General features: G+C 39.5%; 6 protein-coding genes across 11 annotated transcripts; 2 read left to right on the top strand and 4 right to left on the bottom strand.

Moving 5' to 3' along the window:
- Positions 1 to 109: 109 nt before the first annotated feature.
- LOC124223809 (store-operated calcium entry regulator STIMATE-like) lies at positions 110 to 3270 on the bottom strand. Its single transcript, XM_046636108.2, has 5 exons — positions 3107 to 3270; positions 2289 to 2433; positions 2062 to 2183; positions 1521 to 1717; positions 110 to 1449 (listed from the first exon to the last, which is right to left on the bottom strand). The coding sequence occupies exons 1-5, from the start codon at positions 3237 to 3239 to the stop codon at positions 1234 to 1236; spliced, it is 813 nt and encodes a 270-aa protein (XP_046492064.1). The 5' UTR covers positions 3240 to 3270; the 3' UTR covers positions 110 to 1233.
- Positions 3271 to 3952: 682 nt separating this feature from the next.
- On the bottom strand, positions 3953 to 5297 carry RpL12 (ribosomal protein L12). The gene is made up of 4 exons (XM_046636128.2): positions 5137 to 5297; positions 4950 to 5023; positions 4466 to 4856; positions 3953 to 3999 (listed from the first exon to the last, which is right to left on the bottom strand). Exons 1-3 carry the CDS (start codon positions 5171 to 5173, stop codon positions 4470 to 4472), a joined length of 498 nt encoding a protein of 165 aa, XP_046492084.1. The 5' UTR covers positions 5174 to 5297; the 3' UTR covers positions 3953 to 3999; positions 4466 to 4469.
- A 97-nt stretch (positions 5298 to 5394) lies between these two features.
- Positions 5395 to 9633, top strand: LOC124223786 (cilia- and flagella-associated protein 52). Its single transcript, XM_046636060.2, has 11 exons — positions 5395 to 5746; positions 5831 to 6030; positions 6096 to 6273; positions 6339 to 6588; positions 6672 to 6948; positions 7020 to 7192; positions 7568 to 7716; positions 7804 to 7949; positions 8015 to 8166; positions 8306 to 8859; positions 8964 to 9633. The coding sequence occupies exons 1-11, from the start codon at positions 5701 to 5703 to the stop codon at positions 9431 to 9433; spliced, it is 2595 nt and encodes an 864-aa protein (XP_046492016.1). The 5' UTR covers positions 5395 to 5700; the 3' UTR covers positions 9434 to 9633.
- Positions 6652 to 10953, bottom strand: Atg12 (Autophagy-related 12). 2 transcript variants are annotated; one of them, XM_069137651.1, is made up of 5 exons: positions 10798 to 10953; positions 10464 to 10689; positions 10217 to 10353; positions 9965 to 10131; positions 6652 to 6748 (listed from the first exon to the last, which is right to left on the bottom strand). In XM_069137651.1, exons 2-4 carry the CDS (start codon positions 10639 to 10641, stop codon positions 10009 to 10011), a joined length of 438 nt encoding a protein of 145 aa, XP_068993752.1. In that variant the 5' UTR covers positions 10642 to 10689; positions 10798 to 10953; the 3' UTR covers positions 6652 to 6748; positions 9965 to 10008. The 2 variants fall into 2 exon arrangements, with proteins under 2 accessions (XP_068993752.1, XP_046492085.1); XM_046636129.2 differs by lacking the exon at positions 6652 to 6748 and having other exon boundaries at positions 9897 to 10131.
- Positions 10954 to 11166: 213 nt separating this feature from the next.
- Rpn5 (regulatory particle non-ATPase 5) lies at positions 11167 to 14360 on the top strand. Of its 3 annotated transcripts, none has more exons than XM_046636077.2 (8): positions 11167 to 11328; positions 11859 to 12065; positions 12153 to 12389; positions 12501 to 12605; positions 12692 to 12873; positions 12967 to 13191; positions 13276 to 13432; positions 13878 to 14360. In XM_046636077.2, exons 2-8 carry the CDS (start codon positions 11901 to 11903, stop codon positions 14166 to 14168), a joined length of 1362 nt encoding a protein of 453 aa, XP_046492033.1. In that variant the 5' UTR covers positions 11167 to 11328; positions 11859 to 11900; the 3' UTR covers positions 14169 to 14360. The 3 variants fall into 3 exon arrangements, with proteins under 3 accessions (XP_046492033.1, XP_046492032.1, XP_046492034.1); XM_046636076.2 differs by having other exon boundaries at positions 11168 to 11328; positions 11872 to 12065; XM_046636078.2 differs by lacking the exon at positions 11167 to 11328 and adding an exon at positions 11384 to 11751 and having other exon boundaries at positions 11872 to 12065.
- A 1152-nt stretch (positions 14361 to 15512) lies between these two features.
- On the bottom strand, positions 15513 to 22908 carry LOC124223816 (uncharacterized). Of its 3 annotated transcripts, XR_006884360.2 has the most exons (4): positions 22056 to 22906; positions 18916 to 19078; positions 17506 to 17800; positions 15513 to 16978 (listed from the first exon to the last, which is right to left on the bottom strand). XR_006884360.2 is itself a non-coding variant. In XM_046636122.2 (3 exons), the coding sequence occupies exons 1-3, from the start codon at positions 22383 to 22385 to the stop codon at positions 17727 to 17729; spliced, it is 558 nt and encodes a 185-aa protein (XP_046492078.1). In that variant the 5' UTR covers positions 22386 to 22908; the 3' UTR covers positions 15513 to 17726. The 3 variants fall into 3 exon arrangements, 2 of the variants coding, with proteins under 2 accessions (XP_046492078.1, XP_046492077.1); XM_046636122.2 differs by having other exon boundaries at positions 15513 to 17800; positions 18916 to 19069; positions 22056 to 22908; XM_046636121.2 differs by having other exon boundaries at positions 15513 to 17800.
- Between the last annotated feature and the right edge of the window lie 246 nt (positions 22909 to 23154).

Here is a 23154-nt window from a genome sequence, read left to right as displayed (position 1 = left end):
ATTAATACATTAACCTATAATTATTTACATATATCTTACAAGCAAACTGTTTTCTTATTTTCTTCTTTCGTTCTCCTTTGTCATTAGATATGCAAATTCCTTAAGCCACATGTGTGTATGTACGTACAGACATACAACATACATGCAATTCAATATTGTAAAGTTTAGTTTTAAAAGTGCTTCGACGGTTTAATCTTTTTTTTTTTTTTTATACCTTAACACGAGAAAATGGATTTGACTGGGTTTTTTATAAAGATAAAACGAGAGATTGTCAAATGATCTGCGAAGGTAAAAATTTGAGTAGATTGACGAAATATTCGTAGAAATCTATCGATCTGACCAAGACTTGTGATATAGGAAGAAAATTTAAGACTTTGTCTTTTTTTTTACATAGTCGCTTCGATGAAGGAAATCGCTATTCTAACTACATGTATTAAAAATATAAAGTTATAGCTGTACAATACAGTCTTTTAAAAATATACCATTAATCTCCTTCTGTATACTACGTGTGTGTAGCTCTCTCGTTTTGTTTGCTTTCCGAGGTACGCTGAGCAGGTTTCGGAATAAAATATTCAAGCTACTTGATACTTCCTGCTGATATAAAAATTTACTTTGTTTTGTTTTCTTCTGTCTTAAATATATATTTTTTTTTGTTTTTTTTCTTATTTTTCCTAATTCTGTAAGCTTATTTTCTTTTCAATTCACAGAGTAAGAGCGTTTATACATATAGATAAATATTAGGTAATATACCCAGTAGTCATTTCGAATATATAATATCTACCTATGTACACTGGTTATCATTTTTGTCGAATAAAAATGCCTTAAACATACGATTCGAACTTTCGAACACCGAGTAACAAGTTTCGCATAATGCTTTATGCAAATTTAACACAAATTTTAATAAATAAATTATTATTATTGATTTGGATGTTTTTTGTCATAAAAGAGTTTATCCAAGTCCCTCTCGCAAAAAAGGAAGTAAATTGGAATACGAAAAAAAAAAAAAAAAATAAAACCTATTCTACGTCATTGAGTATCGTTTGAATAGGAATTGAAAAAAAAATTATTAAAGAAACGTAATTTCTCAAAGTTGAGTTGAATGTTAGGCTACTAATAAAATTGTAAAGATCTAATATTGATACGACGACGAAATTGTTCCACCTTCTTAGACAGACGAGTAAATACAGATTAAAATGCTGTGAGTGACATAATTTCTTTCCTGAATCAATCCTACTACGTGGCTATGTTAAGTCGTTGCAATGGGTCGTTTGCACCGAGAAGTTCCTCGTCAGCTGACAGAAGAATGTCGGATTCAGATTCGTCACGTTTGTCCTTCCGTATTTTTCTGTAACGTATTTTCACACGTTGAAGCAACGAAGGGTCCTTGGCTGTTCTTAGATGTTTCGTTTTTCTCATTAGAAAATTATCCGTCACCCAAAACATCAGCGCCTGGATCGACAATAAAATGACATTGACTGTGCTTTTGTACCAAATATAGAAGAGTGAATTTCTCAACTTACGTTAACGAAAAATGGTATTATTAACATAACAACTGCAGCCTCGACTCGCGCGTTCGTTATCGGTGCCAGAATCAGGTCTTTGACTCGGTCCCAAAAATTGAGTTGAATCAGCAATGTGATGAAAATCTTTACAATGATCATCAGCAGAACATACAAAACGCATTGAGTCAGCCATGCGTTGACGGATGGGGGTTTTCCTGTGATTGATACAAAGGTTCAAAACGTATTTATTTTACCAAGAAAACATTTTCACTTGTACAGTCTAGTCGAGGAAGTGTCGAAATAAAAAAATTTGCACATACAGATCGAGGTTACGCGAGCAATATGCATAAAATTGGATTCAATTAAACTCAGATCGAGCTTCTGTTCCACTATTCTCAAACCATTGTTTCATAACTGATTATTTCAATAATTTCTTCATCAGACTGTACGCACGATCTATCTCCAAATGATAAGCTAGATAGAGGGTGAGGGTAACTAGTGAGAGACGACAGATGACCGACAATTCACAATGAAAACTGAGTCAGCGATTGCGAATTACCATATTCCCCAAAGTTGATGGACTCCCATTGCTTTCTCCTTGCCAAATATTGCGATAATCTGATACCGACCCAAATTATGAGTAACCCAACGGAAGAGTCCAGCAAAAAGTTGATGATGTACCTAAAATTGGATGCAATTGAGGTAATTTTAAATTCGGGGCTTCTTTATAACGGAGCATTCGAGAATTATTTTACACCAGTGTGTTGGATAGATAAGAAAGTTTACCACGTGCAGGGATCTCCCTGAAACCTACTAGCCAGGTAGACATTGGCTAGGTGAATGACAAGGGCACCGAGACCCTGCTTGCTCGTGTCGTAGAACCAGATGAGCCAAGGTCTTCTTTCGTATCGAGGTTCGCAGAATCTTTTAACTGAAAAATAAATACGATACGTTCGTCGATCAATTTCCATCTATTGATTTGGTTATTTTTTTCTCTTTTTAATCCAGTCGCAAGGCCGAAGATCAGACTGCAGGACTCTGCTTAGAGACAATATATTATGTAAGAGAAGTAAATGAGCGTGACTGATAGAAATCAAGCGTGTTAAGATGATTATCATCAATACAAGCACACTGCAGATAAGAGAAACGAGGAAGAGGATGAGATTCGCAATGGTTCCGTATGTTTGGATGAAAAAAATGGGAAATAATCCATGCTATTACAAACGACGATTGTTGAAGGGTAAAACATCCATTGTAAATTAAACTATACAGTTCTTTATTCTTCTATTGCCGTTTTGTATCATGTTTCTTACATTGCAATGCGACAACAACGTACGCCAGGCATATAGCTATCAGTAGTTGTGTTTCTTTTTTTCTCCTCGTCTTTAGTTACACTCGAGTAATTCACTTTGTTATCTCTCTTTTTTTTCCTACAGAATTACTCGTTTGTCGAGTAGATCGATCGCGTCGATTTGCCGCTCATACCGACATATATCTAATGGTCAGAGCTAATACTCGGCAGGAATTAAGATTGAATGACGAACGGATGGAACGAGGCTAACCTAATTAAGCGAAATGGTTCAAGCCGATTTCTGTGTTCTTACGGATAAGGCATGTGAAGGCGAGAGCGGCGAGCAGGATTTGAAGAAACCAGCCGAAGACGTCAGTGAGGGCGTCTTTGCCGCAGTGATCCTCCGGTGGCTCATTGAGGTCGACGATAAACGAGGAGTTTGTCATCTCTTCGTTCTTTCTTTTCACATTCGAATAATTCGACGATTAACTAAGCGACCGATTAGGTACATGCAACGGTCTTTCACCTGAAACTTTCACATTGCGCGCCACGGCGATACTCACGCTTCGGACAAAATACTCGCGATTAAAAGAACCGTAATTGCACAGAGACAAGTCGCGTTGATTCGCCGATTAATTAATTAACTGTCGAGGCGCGGGCTTCTTCCTGCCATACGTAATGTCGACGTTCGTTTGTCGCCGAAATTGAGGGACGATAGTAGGTAATACGTAAACACATACGAGAAAAAAAAAACCCACTGAGCTGGAACGCTGGCCAGATAGTAATCTTATGATCATCCACAGTGATCAGATCGCAACTGTCACTTCACCGTGAAACGAACACCGTGAAGTTGAATCGGAGTCGTCGCAATTTTTGACACCTGCGTGAAGTCCGAGCCGTTTAGGAATCGAACTAATTGCAAGTTCGACATTCGAGATGGACGACTAGGACGCGAAGTTGGCCACACTCATTTTGGCCCGGGAATTATTCAAATCCGATGAATAACTGATTTTTAATGTTCGTTGAAAGACAGAGTTCTTACAAATTCTAATAACAATATTGATCGATCTTAGGAAAAAATAATATTATAGGCAGGATCAATGAAATTAAACACGTAATAAGGTTGGAGAACAATATGATTAGGGTGAATAAAAAAAAGTTGTTTGATAAGATTTTCTTTATTCAATTTTAACCTCCTTCAATCATCTGAAACAGTAAAAAAATCCGAGTTGATGGTGAGTCTAAAATTCATTATTGCAAACTCTGGCTGTAATGTGTGTTCAAAGTTTCTTTTACCACACCCCCAAACTACAGATAGTAAAATAAAAGTAAGAAAAACTTGAAGCAATCGTAGCACCAGTTCACAATATTTCAGTTTTTAATATGCCAGATTTGTTGTTGGGGTTTTCTCCCCAATGGCCACAAGTGCCTGATCAGTATAATCCGGCCAGAAACAGTGTCGCCATGTTTCTGATCGGTACCCATCAGGTGGATGGGATGCCAACCCCTACCAAGAGCCCTAAGCTCACGCTTTTATTTGCACCGGCAAGGGATGAATAACAAAAGAAATCGCGCCAAAGCATTCTCTTTTTGAACTAACGACATCTTTACTTCTTGCAAGATAAACACCGTTGCAACGACCTAAGACGCAAGCGCAGGGCCCTGTACCCACCATTTTATTCTTCCGGAGTTTCCAACTGCCCAGCATTGATCTCATCTATAAGATCGTGTGGGGGGCGTCCTTCGACGGTGCAGCCAACAGACTGGCAGGTGCCAAGGATTTCTCTTATGGTTCCGCTGAGCTCCCGGGACATGGATCTGGGCCTCATGACACGAGCGATGCTTATGACTTCGTCCATAGAGAGATTACCACTGTGCTTGATGTTCTTCTGTTTCTTTCTGTCCCTCGGCGGCTCCTTCAGTGCCTTTATGATCAGTGACGCTGCTGACGGCACAACGGATATAGTCGCCTGCCTGTTCTGGATAGTCAGCTGCACTGTAATTTTTAGACCCTTCCAGTCGCTGGTCGCCTTCGCGATGTCGTCACCGACTTTTTTCGGAGACTGTGAGAATAAGGGGCGTTAATAAAAAAACAAAAAAACGACCGTGTAGATTACGGATAGGTTAGGTTAGATTGATCGTGGTTTTTCACCCACCAAACCGAGAGGACCGATTTTCGGAGCAAGGGAAGAGGTCGCACCGACTTCTCCTCCAACACATCGAAGGTAGACTGTAAGAATAGTAAAATATAATGCAACATACGTGACACGTGTGAAAAAGCTCGAAATTAAGGTTCATAATTTTTATTGAGGAGATTCAAGGACGGAAGTAATGAGTACGTACCTTTCTTAACTTCGGTAGGATCGAATTTAGGAGGCATGGTGATGCGCTGGTTAATTAAATTGCGTTACACGATCCCGATTATGATAGATTCACAAACGATGCGAACTCGCGGGGATCGCGCTTAGGAAAGGCGGACCTTTGGGAGGCCGGAAGTTAGTAGCGCTCGGCCTAAGCAGATGCAGACTACTTGAGTCCCGGATACATTACCTATTTGATGAAATTGCGACGATTCGAAATCTTGGATATGAATTCTTTCAATTCCCAAGCTAATAATTTACCGTATCCTCTAATTCATTCTCTTTATCACAATTTTGTTGTTCATCCCATGACTTCGCTTCATCGAAGCATCACTTGGTTCACGTGGTAGGTTGCTTCGCTTTGAATTTAAACTTGACGTCCCGCGTTTCCATGGAAACGGGAGGGGAATTGTAATCCCCGTAACCATACAATGCACGCTGAGTCAGAAATAATTTGACAGAAGTGTCTAATGTCGCTCAAATGCTAAGCGGTGAACAATTTTAACTGAACAAGCTAGCCTTTGGGGTAATTTTTAAAAGGGTAAAAATGGACGTGGAGAATCTCGAGTTGGAAGGAATAATAGCTTTCGATGGTTCGTAGTTTCCTACGCTTACTCAATACCTCTTCCGAGAAATTCTCCGCTTCATAGTCTCATTTTTAATATTTTAAATGACAGGTGTGAGCCGAAAGGGCCTTCAGCTTCACCCTGACAATGAGCACCTGATCTACGCAATGGGCAACAAGGTGACAATAAAAAATATAGCCTCTGGAAAGCAGAAGTTTCTCACCGGTCACACAAACGTCATATCCGCAGTCTGCGTCTCACCTTGTGGAAATTATGTTGGGTCTGGACAGATAAATCACGTTGGCTTCAAGGTGTGATTTACAGCGGCTCAAACCCTTAGATCAGACGCTCGGCAATTAATTGTGAATTATTTCAGGCGATGGTGATCGTCTGGAATTACAAAGACTTATCGATAAAGGGAAGCCACGAAATACACAAAGCTCGCGTAGAGGACGTCTGCTTCACCTGTGAAAGCGGCTTTCTTATCAGTCTGGGGGGACGAGACGACGGTAACGTTGTTGTCTGGGACATAAGCCAGGGCGACGCGATGTGCGGTAATTAACTTTGCTGAACCCCTGTTGATATGTCGCTACTGAATAAACCATTCACCAAATTTCAGGGTCGTACGCGAGCAACGAAATTGCTGGTGACGCATGGACGATAACAAGAATGAACCTACGCGACTTGTGCTTTATAACAGGCGGCGACAGAACGCTGAAGGTCTGGAGAATATACCGAGAGACTCGAAAGGTCTACGGAGTTAACGTGAAAGTAGGAAAATTGCGGAGGTCCGTCAACTGCATTGTTGTCGATCCTAGGGACGAGAATGCTTACTGTGGAACAACTTCGGGGGATCTGATCAGAGCGAGGTATAAGATGAGAAGGAGCGGATCGTCAGCGATTTAAAAACACAATGCGTTCTTGGCACTTACCTTTTTACTTTCTCACTCAGGCTAAACTTCTATCATAATATGGAGTTCATGGAGCCAGTGAAAACCCCAGTGATGGTTGGCTGCTACTCAAAAGTCCCTAAGAATATAAAAAAAACAAATACTGAGGCGATATTGTACGCGGGAGGCATTACTGGTTTGACCTTGCTTGGCAATGAGAGACTGGTGGTTGGAGCAGGAGATGGAACAGTGGAATTGGTCAAGATATTGGAAAGCGAACCAGTGCCAAATTTTGGAGAGGCCAAATTAAAATTACCGACAACCGCGCAGATTCTGACTGTAAGAAATGATTATTTCGTTGAAATATTCAGCATTTTGTTGTACTCAAATTGTAACATCGATCTCTGCAGCTGGCTAAAACAAACGTGAAGAATACAGTCACTTCTATGGTGCTTTTCAAGCAAGAATATTTATTTGTCGGTACGGTGTTCTGCGAAATATATCAAATAAAACTGGAGGACTTTGATATACGGTTGCTTGTTACCTGCCACACGAATTCTATCTACGACATTGCATTTCCACAGTGAGTTAAATACGAACTTAAAAATTCGTCCAGATAACTAGGAGACTAAATTTATCACCTTCACTGAATTCTTTGTAATCATTCAACACTGCTAAATACTGGACCAGTCATCCAATACTTTGGTTTGACCACATTGGGGTACTTGGCTGTTTGTTTCTGGAATCTCTTCAAAATGACGTACAGTTTCAAATTGACGAACTCGTATAAACTGAATCCGCGAGGAAGTTCGTAAATAAAAACGAATACTGCAAAATGGCAATAATAAAATATACGTTATTTCGAAGGGCTTCCAGAAAAAAACAGCCCTGTATCCCGATTTGGCCAAATCAGGGGTCACAGACTGCGTGGATGACTGGTCTACTTATACCTGTGCAGCAATTATTCGGAGGTATTCGCCACGAGTAGCAAGGACGACGTCAGAGTATGGAGGCTGGAGACGCAGAGCGAATTGCTCCGGATTACAGTACCTAATTTTGTTTGTTCGAGCATATGTTTCTCCTACGATGGAAGGATGATTATTTCCGGTTTGTGCCAACGTTTTCTTTTTGACTGATTTTTTACCGTCAAGAAATATGCGAGTTTCTTTTAATCTGATTTCTTTTCACTTTAAGGATGGAACGACGGGCTTATTCGAGCATTTACACCTCAAACTGGAAGACTGATTTTTACAATCCACAATTCTCATGTTAAAGCTGTTTCTGCCGTTGTCATTACTTACGACGGTACTTTGCTGATCAGTGGAGGTTGCGACGGACAGGTAATTTGTTGTTGCAATGAAATACGCTCAATAAAAATAATTTGTATACGTTTCGTTTGGCGCAGGTGAGATTTTGGGATGTGAAACCTGAGGTACAGAAGTTGGCCTGCGTTTTGAAAGAGCACAAGGGGCCTGTGACATCGCTACACATCGCTAGCAATGACGAGGAAGTAATAAGTGCAAGTAGCGACGGTACTTGTATAATATGGGATATAGTGTGAGTATAACGCAGAAACTCGTTAATCAAAGTACCCGTAAACAAAAGAAAGAATAGCACTACAATTCTGAATAATGAATTGAAATTAATCAAAACGGTTTCAACTTCATTGAAAAAAACAAAAAAATTATTCATTCAGACGACGTGTGAGGCGAACAGTCCTAATGGGAAACACAATGTACATGGCAGCTCGCTTCAGCCCAAACGCAGTTCAAGTCTTAACCTGTGGAACAGACAGGAAAATAGCCTACTGGGAAACTCTGGATGGTTCACTGGTCCGCGATATAGAAGGATCAAGCGTCGGAGCATTGAATTGTCTGAACATAAGTCCAGACGGTCAGAGTTTTATAACCGGTTCAAACGACTGCATTGTCAAACTGTGGGATTATCATACGGCTGAGACGAGCCACATAGGAGTTGGTCACGCGGCAATAATCACTGCGTGCAAATTTAGTCCGGACAGCAAACGCATAGTGACCGTTAGCGCCGACGGCGCCATTATGGTCTGGAAATGTCCTATTGAACCAGTCTTCGAAAAACCTCCAGAGAGCTACCGGTCTAGGTCGACTTGTAGCATTCGCGAAGATGAATGGAATAAATTGAGTATCAACGGATCGAATGACGGGGGTGAAAATGTTATGGAGACATCTGCTAGGAGCAAGGATTTGGAGAGCGTCAAGAGCGTTCACTCAGGTAGAATTTTTCTCAGGTTAAAACTAATACTTCAGACCCTAACAAAAATGATTCGACGATAGATTCCGGTTAAAAAAGTACATACTGACATTTTTTTACTGTAGGACTAAAGGAGTCTACATCTTGCACATGCGACCCTGCGAAACCAACTCGACAAACCTGCGAGTGGAAACAAGGAGAGGTAAAAGTTCCGGTCAATGAACATGGGATAAATGCTGGATCATCATCAAAGCTTACCAGGCCTAGTTCGTCGACAACAAACAAGTCTGGTAGCAGAAGTGGTTCTAATACTCATATGGCAGAACGATCACAGAGCACCGATAAGAATAAAATGAACGGAAAATCACGCTCTATTCCCATGAAGAATAGACAGCCATCAGTTGGAACTGAGAATCGTGTGAATTCAAATAGGCATGAAAAATCGTCAATAATTAGCTGTTACCAATCGGTAAAGACTTCGTCTCCGAAAGAAGCTGATGGCAAGAAGAAAAATTGTGACCCTTCTATCGATCGGCAACAAAAGCCGCAAATACGATCAAATATTTGTGCCTACAATACTTGCTCTGGGAAATAACGATCTCTATCAATGTAACCATCTGATTTTCCGAATCGTTTTTTATCCCTGTACTTGCAATATCACCAAGTGATTCCGCAATGATATTTTAATCGTGCCTTTTGAGGATATAAATTATTTATTTACACATATTGAGAATTTTGTATAGGAATAGAATGAAACGCTTTCACTCGGTTTTAGAATGGAATAAAAGAAAATGAATCGATATACACATGCAGAACAATCCCACAACCCACTCATCCTCACTTGTATTTACAGCAGAGTGCTGAAAAGGAATAATCTCAAATTCACCTGCATTCATATTCAAATAACAAGCGTTGAATGTCTTTTGGAAATTTCCCTCTCTGTAGGAATATCTTTTCTCCTCTTTTTCAACATCTCGGATAAAAATACACATATAGTGTATAAATGTAAAACCACTATCTAGGTTATCGGATTCGCAGTTTCCATTGGCGAGAAAGAATTTGAAGCTAGACCAAAGATGTCGCGTATATATGAAAGAAGTAGATTGTACAACGGATTTAACAATACCATCATTTCGTTGTTAGCTCCTTCTTAAATGCTCAGAACGAAGTTCATCCCCAGGCGTGAGATTTGCAGTAGTGAATTACTAGCTTTCCATCGATACCATAACAATCGTACAGGTTTTTAACAGTCTGGTCGGGTGCTGGTGCAAACGTTTGATTAATATACAGAAACTGAAAGAGTGAAAGAAACATAAGGCACAGTGTAAATAAAATCTGTAGAAAAAAAATGACCCTGGGTGTGACAAGTTTTTCTCACCAATCTCTCATTTGGGTCAAGTTTCAAATATTTCTTAATGAACTCTGCTATCCAGCCAATGTGCTGATCCTGGCTGACGGTCCATTTCTTTCTCTTCATGATCGGCGCATTGCCTGTCGCCTTCAAGTAGACGTCAACTGTGTTACAGAACAATTACAGAAGCATGCGTCAGTTTCGGTTAGAATTTTAAAATGTTAAAGTGAGACTTGTCCTCTCTCACCTAAAGATGACCGCAAAAGAAACTTACTTTTAGCCAAATCCTTATTTGCCACTGTTTGGGACTGATCGCTGGGCCCCAAATTTGTGTCCGAAGAAATCGGCTCCAGACTTTGCGGAGCATCGCTTTCGCTTGGCGCGTCTCCGGCCTGATCCTCGTTCTCCGGCACCTCGACAGCTGGCAGACTGTCCTCTTCGTTATCAGCCATCCCAATCGAGCCTCAAAGGGCGGAACAAGCGTTTGTTGATCTTTGGTGCTGTTTTTCAAACAAAAACAAAGTTAGTCTGAAATTCCACTGCGTGAATCGTGCTTGTTTTCATTTAAGTACTAATTGTTGCATCCTTACATACATCTATGTACGTACCTTTTATTCGCAAGCACCTTGTAGTTTCACATAATTGCGGCGACTAGATCGCTGGAAAATATTAGTTGACGCGTTAGATATTTGACCGTGGAGCACCTCTCACACCCTCAAATCCTAACCAAATCAAACTCGTCTGACAAAGCTGGTCACGGATATCTACCCAGAACTGCAATGACTGCTGAGTCCAAATCGGCTGAAATTTAAGTTTAAGGTATCGAGTTAACTGTCAGACAGATATTATTCACTTGAGTAGCCAAAAAATCGGTTGAACAATACTGCAAATAAATAATTGTCCATCGAACGGCAAAATTGGATGAGGTGTTTTTTCGCTTTCTAATCGATCGTCGAAAATTTCAACAACATTCATTTGACGTCTGCGTATTATAAGCGTTTCCTTCGAAAGCTGACAAGTCTGATTTATCAATTATTATTATACATCGTGATTTTTATAATTGCTTGCTGGACGCGCATATAAAAGACTATTCGTTCCGTATAAACTGTGCGAAACGTTCGTTTGGATTCGAGATTCTCGTGAGTATTAATTCACCTACGTACTCTCGGTTTTGGGTTATGCCGAAGATGTAATCACATAACCTGTCACATTCTGAATTTCAATAACTTCGAAGCTACGATGAAATTCCTTGCTTGGAGCGAACGGCAGTCAAGGAATTTATTTCGAACGTTTATTTGAAATAACGAGTGTTGCCTATCTATGAAGTACGAACCGCTCTTTCCTGTATCAAATTCCACTCCGTATAACCTAAATCTAAGAGATTGCGAAAACTGCAGTGTAATGATCACAAACCTCCCTTTTGCATATCGCACTGTCTAATATACCAGCCATCTAGAAGCTCGAGTTATTTTGAATTCGAGAATAGAGCCTTGTAACCAAATAGTATTGTGCGTTGATTAATTACCACAAACAGTGAAGCGCAAGAAATAAACAAAAGTTAGGTACGTGTTTAATGTTAAATACCAAGGCGCAGCGAAAAACTGGACAAATATTCCGTTAAGAAACTGCGATATCTCGTATCCCGTTAGATTTCTCTTAACAAATGCAGGCCTCTGTTACAGTTGAGAACATTCACACGGAATAATAAAAAATGGCAGACACACCGGCGACAGATTCAGGGGTGATAATAAAGATGGAAGTGGACTACAGCAGTAACTGCGACACCAAAATTCCCAAATGTAAGAAACTGGCACGGGAAGGTAAACTGCACGATGCTTTGGACCAGCTTTTGGCGTTAGAAAAACTAACCAGAACGGTGAGATTCGATGCACAGATAACTCAAGAATTAGATCGGCAGAAACAAACTGATTCATTCATCTGACGCTGTATCGAATGATTTCAGGGAGCAGACATGGTCTCCACGTCTCGCGTCCTGATCGCCATTGTAGAAATATGCTTGGAAGCCAAAAACTGGACGGCTCTGAACGAGCACATAGTTCTCCTGTCAAAGAGACGCTCGCAATTGAAGCAAGCCGTAACCAAAATGGTTCAGGAGTGCTGCACCTACGTTGACAAAACACCCGACAAGGAAACCATGATAAAGTTAATCGAAACACTGCGTTCGGTTACCGAGGGAAAGGTGAGTCGTTGGAAAAGTTGAGTTATTCGAGCTTGGAATGGATCTAGCAATTTTAATCTCCATCCCCAATTATTCAGATTCCCCCAATTCAGACCCCCAATTATTTCGCAGATATACGTCGAAGTTGAAAGAGCACGACTCACGCATCGCTTAGCTCAATTGAAGGAGGAGGACGGGGACGTTACCGGAGCAGCTACAATCATGCAAGAATTGCAGGCGAGTAACAAGGAATTCTTGGAAAATCTATCTGCCATATTACTCTTTTGAGGAATATAACCCAAACAATACGGTGTCCGTTTTAGGTAGAGACGTACGGAAGCATGTCAAGACGAGAAAAGGCTTCTCTGATATTGGAACAGATGCGCCTGTGCTTAGCGAAGCAAGATTTCATCCGTACCCAGATCATAGCAAAGAAGATAAATATAAAATTCTTCGAGGATGAAAACAATGAAGAAACTCAGACCCTGAAACTGAAGTACTACGAGTACGTGGAAAATCTACATACGAAGGAATATATTCGTTTTTTTTTCTTTGTTCGTTTTGGTCCGCAAATGATTTTCTGTATTATTCATTCTAGCCTGATGATGGAACTCGCCCGTCACGAAGGCTGGCACCTCCAGCTCTGTCGACACAATCGCGCGGTCCTTGAAACTCCCGCGGTACGAGATGACCCAAAGAAACGTCACACCGCCCTCTCTCGCGCCGTGCTGTACCTCGTATTGGCCGCGCACGAACCCGAGCAGGCCGATCTCACCCACAGACTCCTGGCGGACAAGCTTTTGGACGAGATACCGACGTACAAGTAAACATTCGTCCTTTTTTCGTTTGCATTTATAGATTATGTTTCATTGCTACAGCCGATCACTCGTTGTTATTATTTTCCCAGAGAGCTACTACGACTTTTCGTTAACCCGGAGTTGATCAAATGGTCGGGCCTCTGCGAGATATACGAAAGAGACTTAAGAGCCACCGAAGTGTTCTCTACGGGTACCGAAGAAGGTTCTAAACGATGGACGGAACTCAGAAATCGTGTCGTCGAACATGTAAGATTACCGGGTTGTTTTACTTGAGAGAAATTTATACGCCATATCTTATCGACCACCGAAAAATCGTTGAAGAATACTGATAACATCAAAGTTAGAAACTATGCTTAATCGTACTGAAATTCAGGTGTACACAGACGGTTATGAGTCGTTTAAATTTAATTTACCTACCCTGTACATTCATCTCAATTCATCGGCTCAAGTCTTTTGATCATTTGAATATTTGGTTTAAGGTCCAGTTGACGCAGGGTAGGGAGGTTAAATTCAAAACAAAAGTGAAAAAAGTCTTGAGTCTAGAAGATGCTTAGAGCTGATATTCACTTCCACATGACTCGAATCCGTGAAAATAAAGTCAAGGAAATTACCAGAAAAATTTGCAAAGGTCAATTGTACAATCTATAGCATAGAATTGTAAATCGCTAACCGTTGATTCATATTTTTGCAGAATATTCGAATAATGGCTAAATATTATACAAAGATAACGCTGACTCGTATGGCGGAACTGCTAGATCTTCCAGTGGAAGAGACAGAGTCGTGCCTCTGCAATTTGGTTGAAACAGGAGTGATCAACGCGCGTACAGACAGGCCGGCGGGTGTGGTTCGGTTTACCGGTGCTCAGGAACCGGCTGCTCTTCTTGATGCCTGGTCGGCGTCCCTGTCGAAATTGATGGGTCTAGTCAATCACACGACTCACTTGATCCATCAGGAAGAGATGCTTGCCGTGGCTCAATCTTAAGATCGTTGACCTCGTCATCCAAGTTCTCCTTTCATTATTTGCAATTAAATTCAATTCCTTATAAAAGTGAAAAAATTGTTTGTTCCCCCTGACTATCCACTGTGAATTATATGATACATGTATAATATATTCATCATGTACAACTCGTATTATTATAGATTATTTGATAATAAAATTTCGTAAAATTCCAAATTGTCTTGCTCGATGTCATAAATATTGAGCCTAATTTCATAACTTGTAGGTTTCAAAACAGTTCAACAACAATTGCATATCTACATGGATCAATTTTCGTTGTTTTCTAATTTATTTTACTGTACAATCTTTATGTTTCACAATAAATATGCGTAACTGCATATCATAGCGCAACGGTTATTCTCATTTTTTTTTAAATTTTCTATTCCTTTTATTTTGTATACTATAAGCTAAACAAGTTTGATATTTAATCAAAAACAAAGTCCTATAACGGAAAAAACAAAAAAAGAAAAATAAATAAATGAAATAAACTTTCTGAATCTTGTGCACATGACAAATTTTCGTCTGATTTATTCAACAATCCAAGCTCAAGGAATAAAATAATATTTTAGAGGTGAAAAAGCGTTGCGCGATTTAAAATAATTTATCATTGATAAACAGTCGCGAAAATTTATTAATTCATAAACGTCTTTAGGGCGGTAAGTTGAAATAACACTGTTTACTATCAACATAAATATGCGTAGAACTGGTCTCAAGGCAAACTCTGATGTTATTGGTACACGTATAAATTGCGTACACATTCGATATAATGTTTTCCAAGTATTTGAGAATTATTCATTTATTCATTGCCTCCTCAAATTTTTATTTTCAGTTCGGAATGGCCAAGAGATTTATCTTTTCAATAGTATTATTTCAACTATGTTTTGACTCGCAAAACTTGCGAGAGTGGAAAATTTCGTTTAATATCAAATGAAACATTACGTGATTTTAAGTCATCCTTGTTAACTACCTTCACCCATTATTTGAATCAAAAATTTTCTAACAATAAGTACTATGACATATCATATTCTTGTTAATACTGTTCGAGTTCAAATATCATCTTTCAAACATCTATTTCTATTGTATGAACGCTGTGCGTTTTTCTTTATCCCTCACAATTTGCGAGCTGAAATGACGTGAGAAAGAGGAGAACTTTGATTGGAAAGAAATTAAATTAATAACAATATGAAAAGGGAAGAAAATACTTCACAGCGTCGACAAAATAAGCGAGTAACATATCCTTCTGTTCTTTGTTGCTTCGTATTATTTAATTCTTTTTTTTTTTTTTCTTCTTTTTTCTTCTAAGGCAAAACAGCAGTCTTACTGTGAGTGTCGTTTCTCTTTTCATTCCCTCCTTTTTTTTTTTTTTTTATTATATATAAAAAAATATTCAATCGTGATTTCTTCACTACATTATAATAATTTTTTCATAACATACATTGTATATTGCCTAACTACCTATATACTATACGAAACTATACGTTTACTCGTTAAAGTTATGTACTTTTAAAACTATTTTGCCTAGCATCTGGCCACCATATGTATAGTTCTTTGCTATTCACTTATGCGCATGTTACTGTTACTATTATATACATGTGTGAATATAGCGTATGTATGCAAGTATTTTAAATACGTCAAGTAACTATTGATCATTGTTATTATATTCGTATCATAGTACTTATAATCATTAGAATCACGAGCTGATCAATTGTTAGAAGTTGATGCGTTTGTATAAAACTAGACGAAAAAAAAGAAAACAACACGTTTTGCGCAAGAGACTTTGCAGTTTAAAGAAAAACTATATCGGTTTCATTAACTTTCAAGTAACATTTTTTTTCTGATAAAATTTAATCCATCGAGAAGTGTAAAATGATGGATTACCTTACAATGGGAAACAATAAGCAATTGATTTGGCAAGAATAATTGAATCAGACATCAAGGTTATTAAAGTTTACCCGCCGTTTAAATGACAGCTAGTGAAAAGCAACTGGTTTGGGTGAAATTGAGAATCCGCCGCCTGCTTAATTTTTTACCCTTGTTACACGTCTTTTTCTCTCCCTGTTAACAGTCATTGGATATTCTCTTCAACCCCTTTCAATTAAAATTAAGTCTGAAAGGTTTGGAAGACTTGGGCATCGTCAAGGCTTGCATTCGCATGTAAGAGTAAAAAAAATAAAAATAAAACAATTTAAAAAAAATAAATAAAAAAAGCAAAAGCTGCCTTCGGACGCCTGAAAGTAATACACGTTAAGTAAACGACGCTTTAAGCAAATACGTACAGCAGCAGTACATATGCCGATCAGGTTAAACATCGTATGATAACTTGAAGGTAAAAATAATATTTTACGTGCCCTATTTCTAGTGATGTAAGTAGCGTAAATAAATTGGAAATTGTAGAGACATTACACTTCCGTACGAATCACGTACATTGACTATACGCACGCATCAGACGTGGGATTGTAACTAAAGTACGGGTAATTTGGTATACATGCATACCTAATTAATTGGTTCACCTATCTCGTAGAAGGCAACAGTTTTGATCGTAATAACTAACTAACTAACTCGATTGTCCATAGTTATAATACTTATTACTATTTTTATTATTATCGTCATCATTATATCCACAAGAAGAGTATCCTGAGGTGGCTGACGCACACTCGACAATATACTTCCTCTTGTTCTTATAATTGTTGGTTGTTGCTGTTGTTGTTGTTGTTGATGTTATTATTATTGTTATTATTGTTGTTATTATTATTATTACTACTCCAACGATACTTCAAGCTTCTAAGTTTCCTCAGCTATGCACACAATACGAAACTTATAAACCTAGTTGTTACCGTTATTATCATTATCATAACCATTATAATGATGATTTGAAGATACCATGTATAACACAAATGAATTAGCACCGACAATAAGTTTTGGTATATGACAATTTTCATGGATTCGTTCGATACGTTCCGTCGTAACGATTAAGATTGTGGTTTTTAATGATAGGATAGGTAATGAGGGTAAAATAAAGGTATGCTTCTAGCGTGGGCGAGGAAAAAGCGAACCAAACTGATTGAGGATAAAATGTAGACGGCGATAAAATGTGGCGGGAAAAGGGGCACGTGTCGACAGTCTTAGAAAACATTATTTGGAAGATACTGTTGTCATTTGGTAAACAGAAGGAAGAAAAAAAACGTCATAAAAAAGGAGAACGATCGATTTCTCAGTCTGCCTAACCGACTGTCTTTGGAAGATATGTCAAGAACAAGGTCATCCTCTCACGCATATTGCAGAATTAGGATTTTTGCTGGCAGAGAGAACGTGAAATACTCACCACCAGTACCCAGCCAGCCGACAATATGTGAAGGTCGACAAATTGTCCGCTGCAGTGACAACGGCAGTCTCTCTATTCAGTTCCAAGCTGTGTAACAATACAAAAGTTGCTGTCGTTCTTCTTTTTTTTCCCCAATGTACTGACTATCCAATCGAAGCAGGAAGCAGTGACACACAATGCAATCCGGTATCCACAAAAGAGTGAATTCCGACGTGGGTCATTCAAGGCTTGGTCCTTCCCGCCTCGCCCACTGCTACCGATGTACAGGATGTCGCAACTCCAGGGAGCTTGTCATCTAAAATAGGAAAATTAAGCAAATTTAAAAACAAAAATGTCTGGCAGTGATACAAATCGTGCGTATACATTAGATATATTATACTTTTGCATTTGTACCAATGCAGCAGCAGCAAATATTATTATCATTATCATTATTATCATCTTATATGTACATATATCGTTTCTCTCATATCCACAACAAATGGGATGTGTATAGCTGCATTAACCAGTGGCACATCGAGGCACACGATCGAGCAAATACTGTAAATTAATTCTATGGAATAACAGCACGCGAGAAGGCAATGAACCTGTTTTTCTCTTCGTTGTTCCACTCGTAAAAATATTGAGAATAATAATTTTATTACTGAAATGGCGTAGAGAAGAAAGGAAAATGGATAAAGACAAAAATAACAGAAATGAGACCAAGTCTCAAATGCAGCCTTAGCATCATCGATATGCTTGCTTATCCTTATACTGTACGATACAGGGTAATACCACTCTTGTACGATTAAGATCAAACACATCTGTCTAGACAGTTGGGAGCTGGCGGCCGAGAGGTGCGAAATGAGTTTCATTTCTCGCATAGTATTTGAGCAAGCAAGCCAATAAGAATGCAGGCGTACTTGCATAATATATCTTAATATGGGAATTTCATATATATCCTAATCGCTTTGCAATATTAGTAATTAAAGAAAATAATACTACCAGGATAGAACAAAATAATCCAGATTATTTCAAATAATACACTTGGAAGTAATAATTTTTTATCTAATCTCAGGGGGATGAAGAGGGGGAGAAAAAAAAAAAAAAAAACAATTATAACAAGATAGAATAAGCCGTTCAACGCCGCGTCGTTGATGTAAGAGAGTTTGAAAAGAAAAAAAATAACGAGGGTAAGTAAACACGCGAAATTATTCGTGAGGCTGATTTAAAACAGTCTGTATGATTTCCCTAAATTTCGGTCATTGGCTCACAGCTGCTAGAAATTGAACCTACGATTTTATCGTTCCATCATTTTTCCAAAACTTTTCTTTCCTTGCTTATATCTAATATCATATAAAGAATTTGTGTCGCGATGCAGGTACATGAATTGTGTGCGTAGCTGGGCAACGAAATAGCTAGAACAATGTTTACCTTGAACACCTGCTTGCTGAAGAAGAGCGACAGCTTCGGCGTACGAAGGAGGCGGCAGCTCACTTGGTCCTTGACCCTGGGTGATGACCTCGTACGGGGGCGGGCCAGGGGTTCCTGTGCCGGACCCATTCACCGCCTGAGCGCCGGCCAGTTCCTGTAAATGCTGTAAGCATTGTTTTTTTTTTCTTATTGCTTAAGACGTACGCGTTTAATGAGAATTCATGGTGATTAAATGCGGTTCGGAATCTGTATGATTTGTTGAAGTCAAGTAATAAAATTTCCCACTATTTTCAGGAAGCTGACCAATTTATAATTTACACGGAATTTATCGCATAATGCGGACGATAATGCAGGGAAGAGAAAAAAAAACATGCAAGAGGAAAACTACGTTTCTGACTAATTAGTTTCATTAACTTACAATGACTATTCACAGTTTTATTTCTATTACTTTTGCCCAGTAAATTTTTAGAGAAATTGTTTCTGACACTGAATATCACAACACATTTAAACGATATCTGATAGTAACGATATACCGAGACAATCAAGAAAGAACTGGAATGAAAAAATATGGAATTCATTTTGAAGAAAAATTTTTTTTCGCTTTTACCAGCAGACAATTCGCCACCTTTTACTTCTCTCTTTTCCGCTTATTCTCTTTCTCCTTCTGCCGCTGTGGCTGCTGTTACTTCTTTTTATATTTAACCGAGACAAATATTTTTCACATGACAACGCCAGAATGTAAACATACCTAGTTAGTTGTTTGGTCAAATTTAGTCAAGTGAACTTAACGCAACTTTTCCGTACTCTTTTCTTCAGGGAATTTAAAATTAAAGATGATTTAAATTTTCCACATAATCTACTGCTACTGCTATTCCTGAATTCGATACCTTTTAGCATGTCTGTTCGTTTGCTTCTTTGTTAAATAAAAAGAAAAAAAAAGAAAAGAAAAATTCACATATGACTTCCCGCATACCGGTGACAATAACAACAATTCACTGTGTGACCATGAAACATATTCACGATTTATCGGTCTCTCTTGTTATTCTCGCTTCATCTCTCTCACCGCTACTTTTACATTGCATTTTTAAACGGCTCCTAACTTTGACTGTCTGTGCAACTGGAAATACACGAATGCAACTAATTCATTATATGTGACCCACTCTTGCGATCTGGTATAAGTAAGTCGCCAGTTGAAGTATGTTTCCGAATCTTCGGTGAGAATGAAAGTAATATTTGACATGAGCTTTTAAAAATTGTTAAGATCTATGCAAAGTTTTGAATATGTAATAAAGGCAACTCTATTCATAGCGATGAGTCTTCTGATTCGCATTGAATATGACCCCACAAAGTCTCGACGAGTTTCGAATGGTCGAAATAGTCATTCCGATATTTTATCCTCAGAGTGGCGATGATTAAACTAGTTATAGATTGGAGGAATTGCACACAGGAGGAGGGCGAGGAATGAATTCTGACGAAGCGGTCTTTCGTTCTAATAGGGCACAATTGATGACGTAATATCAGTCATTGATAGCTATTGTTTTTGATAAGAGAAATTGAACAAAGCTGAATACCAGCCTGCGTCGTTCCTGTTTATCAGTGACATGGAGAAAAGCTTTTCATCAGAGATAGAGGGAACTAGGAAAAGTATCGAATCTTCTACTTCTCTAAATAATCAGATACATCGGCGACAACGTCTCAATGAATTATCCGTACCAATTGACTCGACTAAATTTCAAGCTCTAAATTGCGAATCGTATTGTTACGCGTGAGTCACCTAACACAGAGAAACGATACGGTAACAAGCATGCAACGGCACGACAGGTGCTTACGTAGACAAGTAATAAAGTCGGACCTCGATTCTACAGACAACTTGGGCCAGGATTCCACAGAATCAAGGTTCCCAGATAACCGAACCCGGTGCTACCTCAGACTCCTTCCATAGATCCCGCCTACGGTCACTCTTGCAATAGGGGCAGAAAGTTCGCAGAATCAAAGTCCGTGGAATCGAGGTGCGACTGTACACACAAAGTGTGAGTTCAAAAGTCATCGAACATCGTAGCTGCCGATAATGCAGCGTGCAGCGAGCACCCGATACCTGAAAATACCGTGATATGCGCATATTGTTTTCTGATAGCCCGGAACTGTGAATCACTACGACGTCCTGTCATAGGCTGTCGATGATGAAAATTTTACAAGGTTGAAGTTAGTAACGTTATCGTAATGAAATATTGGGGAAAAAATCACCATTTTCTTAATTTTTTAACGATTTTGAGGAAAGTATGATTTCGAAGTATGAGTGTTTTATTACAGTTTACTAAACTTCAAGCAATTCCAAAATCGTGAAATAACAATTTTTCCTCAGCATGAATCGTAACGATATAACGTGACTAACTTCAATATAATAAAATTTTACCACTCTTAAACTTCTGTTTCCGACGTCTCGACCGTGGAACTTTCGTCGTGATTTCGTTTAGTTTTGTTTTCATATTCTTTGCAATTCGAAAGGAGGAGAAATCGCGATTAAAGCACGCGACGCGACGCGACACACACACACACACACACACAAAAGCACGCGTCCCGATTACGACGGTTGGTTATCTGGACCAAGATTAGAAATCACGAAGATAAACATGAGGATGAAGTTAGTAACGATGCATGTTTACGAAAAAATCGTTACTCCGCACCTTTAGGATCAATCATGGTCTACAATTGAGTACAAATCGTAACAAACTGATGATACTGGTGTTCTGGAATACCAATTCCTTGAAAGTCATTTAGAAATTGGACATCAACGATTTCTTCCGCCTTAGCAGAGAAACACAACACGCTTACAGAGATTTGGCCCTGGATAATAATGAGTCTGAAATTAGTAACGTTATTGCGATGATAAGTGTTAGGGAAAACTCGTTATTTCGTAATTTCAGGAATCTCTGACATGCAGTATATTATGATAAGGCAGAAGAAATTGATGCCTTGAAAACTTGGCCACTTCTAAGTCGCTACGATATTGAAGACTTGTATTTTTTCTGCCCAATGTTTCGTTACGCTAACGTCGCTAACTTCAACCCCATGGATGATGATTATGCATCGCGATTGGATTAGTTGTTGAAAATAAATACGGCGGATTATTATATACTCACTCGGAATAGTTGTCGCTGATGGTATATCATCTGTATGACGGATTTTCGCCTGAGGTAGAGCATGCACTTAACAGCGACCATCAGTCCGGAGCATATGAATATCGGTCCTACGAGCCACATGTGTCCTAGGTGTGAGAATATGTAGCCGTTGGCGACATCGCCGAGGGCTAGAATCGTTATCGCCGTGCCGACGGCGAAGAGGACGACGCTGAGGGCGAGGTAGCTGTAGCTAGTGCAGTCGCAACGGCCGAACGTAGTCGGCTCCTCGTATCTCTCCTCGATCTGGCGAAGCCTGTTCGAAAGGAACGGGCTCTCGTATACCGTGGCCATATTTTACCCTGAGCCATACGAGGTGAAGCCGAGATACTCGCACCGCTGATATTCGCCGATATCAGCGCAAAGTCTTGACCGCTCTTCGAACCTTTCCCACACGCACACTTTTCCTTGTTCAGCTCACCGAGCGCTGATTTCTCATCTACGTATCAATTCTCCGGCTTCACCGAATCTTCCTCCCTCCTGTCCGCCGAACGGCCGATTTGCGACTCGTATTTATTCGCGCGGTTGATAATCTCGCTTATACGATTGAGGAATGAAAATTATTGTTATCGAACACTCGCCACCGTCGAGGAACGGCAGTTCCGGTTCTTTAGCCGCTTTTGAACATACTCGCGTCGCCTTATTTCGTCTTTGCTCTCGAAACGACGGATTATCAGATGATGCCTGCGTTGTTCGCCACAACCCAGGCCACAATTGTTAAAAATAAATACACTCGCGCGCACACACGCGAGATTACAAATGACTTTGTCGAGTTTTCGGTATTTCTCCCTTGACGGCGCCGCCGATCAGCTGAACAGTGCTGCCGCTACTTATATTTGCGCGAACTGCGTCTGGTTTCTGGTAAGAGGGAGAAAAAAAAAAAAAACCTACGCCTACGCGATCTGGGCAGGCAATTCGCATGACGTACGGAGAACACGATCCGTAAAATCATCCGGTACGTGACTGGCTGAGCATAAAAATCTCATAACGCTCAGCCAATCACGGCGCGAGAGCGAGAGACATTCCTCAGTCCTTTACGCACATAGCATTGAGATGCTACCTC

This window comes from Neodiprion pinetum, chromosome 7 (assembly GCF_021155775.2).
Source record: "Neodiprion pinetum isolate iyNeoPine1 chromosome 7, iyNeoPine1.2, whole genome shotgun sequence".
In the NCBI taxonomy this organism is placed as follows: domain Eukaryota; kingdom Metazoa; phylum Arthropoda; class Insecta; order Hymenoptera; family Diprionidae; genus Neodiprion; species Neodiprion pinetum.
Note: the sequence above shows the minus strand (reverse complement) of the source record. Positions and strands in the feature narration are given on the sequence as shown.

What these genes read in the sequence shown, in the direction of transcription:
- LOC124223809 (XM_046636108.2), bottom strand. Translation starts at nt 3,239, where the DNA reads ATGACAAACTCCTCGTTTATCGTCGACCTCAATGAGCCACCGGAGGAT. An exon ending in CGCCTTCACATGCCTTATCC is followed by an intron (nt 2,434 to 3,106) that starts GTAAGAACACAG and finishes TTTATTTTTCAG; the next exon opens with TTAAAAGATTCTGCGAACCT. An exon ending in CATCAACTTTGGGGAATATG is followed by an intron (nt 1,718 to 2,061) that starts GTAATTCGCAAT and finishes TATCAATCACAG; the next exon opens with GAAAACCCCCATCCGTCAAC.
- RpL12 (XM_046636128.2), bottom strand. Translation starts at nt 5,173, where the DNA reads ATGCCTCCTAAATTCGATCCTACCGAAGTTAAGAAAG. An exon ending in TCCTACCGAAGTTAAGAAAG is followed by an intron (nt 5,024 to 5,136) that starts GTACGTACTCAT and finishes CTATTCTTACAG; the next exon opens with TCTACCTTCGATGTGTTGGA. An exon ending in AAATCGGTCCTCTCGGTTTG is followed by an intron (nt 4,857 to 4,949) that starts GTGGGTGAAAAA and finishes TTATTCTCACAG; the next exon opens with TCTCCGAAAAAAGTCGGTGA.
- LOC124223786 (XM_046636060.2), top strand. Translation starts at nt 5,701, where the DNA reads ATGGACGTGGAGAATCTCGAGTTGGAAGGAATAATAGCTTTCGATG. An exon ending in TAAATCACGTTGGCTTCAAG is followed by an intron (nt 6,031 to 6,095) that starts GTGTGATTTACA and finishes GAATTATTTCAG; the next exon opens with GCGATGGTGATCGTCTGGAA. An exon ending in CGTCAAGAGCGTTCACTCAG is followed by an intron (nt 8,860 to 8,963) that starts GTAGAATTTTTC and finishes TTTTTACTGTAG; the next exon opens with GACTAAAGGAGTCTACATCT.
- Rpn5 (XM_046636077.2), top strand. Translation starts at nt 11,901, where the DNA reads ATGGCAGACACACCGGCGACAGATTCAGGGGTGATAATAAAGATGGAA. An exon ending in CTGAAACTGAAGTACTACGA is followed by an intron (nt 12,874 to 12,966) that starts GTACGTGGAAAA and finishes TATTCATTCTAG; the next exon opens with CCTGATGATGGAACTCGCCC. An exon ending in GAAATCGTGTCGTCGAACAT is followed by an intron (nt 13,433 to 13,877) that starts GTAAGATTACCG and finishes ATATTTTTGCAG; the next exon opens with AATATTCGAATAATGGCTAA.
- LOC124223816 (XM_046636121.2), bottom strand. Translation starts at nt 22,385, where the DNA reads ATGGCCACGGTATACGAGAGCCCGTTCCTTTCGAACAGGCTTCGCCAG. An exon ending in ATCAGCGACAACTATTCCGA is followed by an intron (nt 19,079 to 22,055) that starts GTGAGTATATAA and finishes CAATGCTTACAG; the next exon opens with CATTTACAGGAACTGGCCGG. An exon ending in TCAGCAAGCAGGTGTTCAAG is followed by an intron (nt 17,801 to 18,915) that starts GTAAACATTGTT and finishes TTCCTATTTTAG; the next exon opens with ATGACAAGCTCCCTGGAGTT.
- Atg12 (XM_069137651.1), bottom strand. Translation starts at nt 10,641, where the DNA reads ATGGCTGATAACGAAGAGGACAGTCTGCCAGCTGTCGAGGTGCCGGAG. An exon ending in AAATAAGGATTTGGCTAAAA is followed by an intron (nt 10,354 to 10,463) that starts GTAAGTTTCTTT and finishes TCTGTAACACAG; the next exon opens with TTGACGTCTACTTGAAGGCG. An exon ending in TTGACCCAAATGAGAGATTG is followed by an intron (nt 10,132 to 10,216) that starts GTGAGAAAAACT and finishes TCACTCTTTCAG; the next exon opens with TTTCTGTATATTAATCAAAC.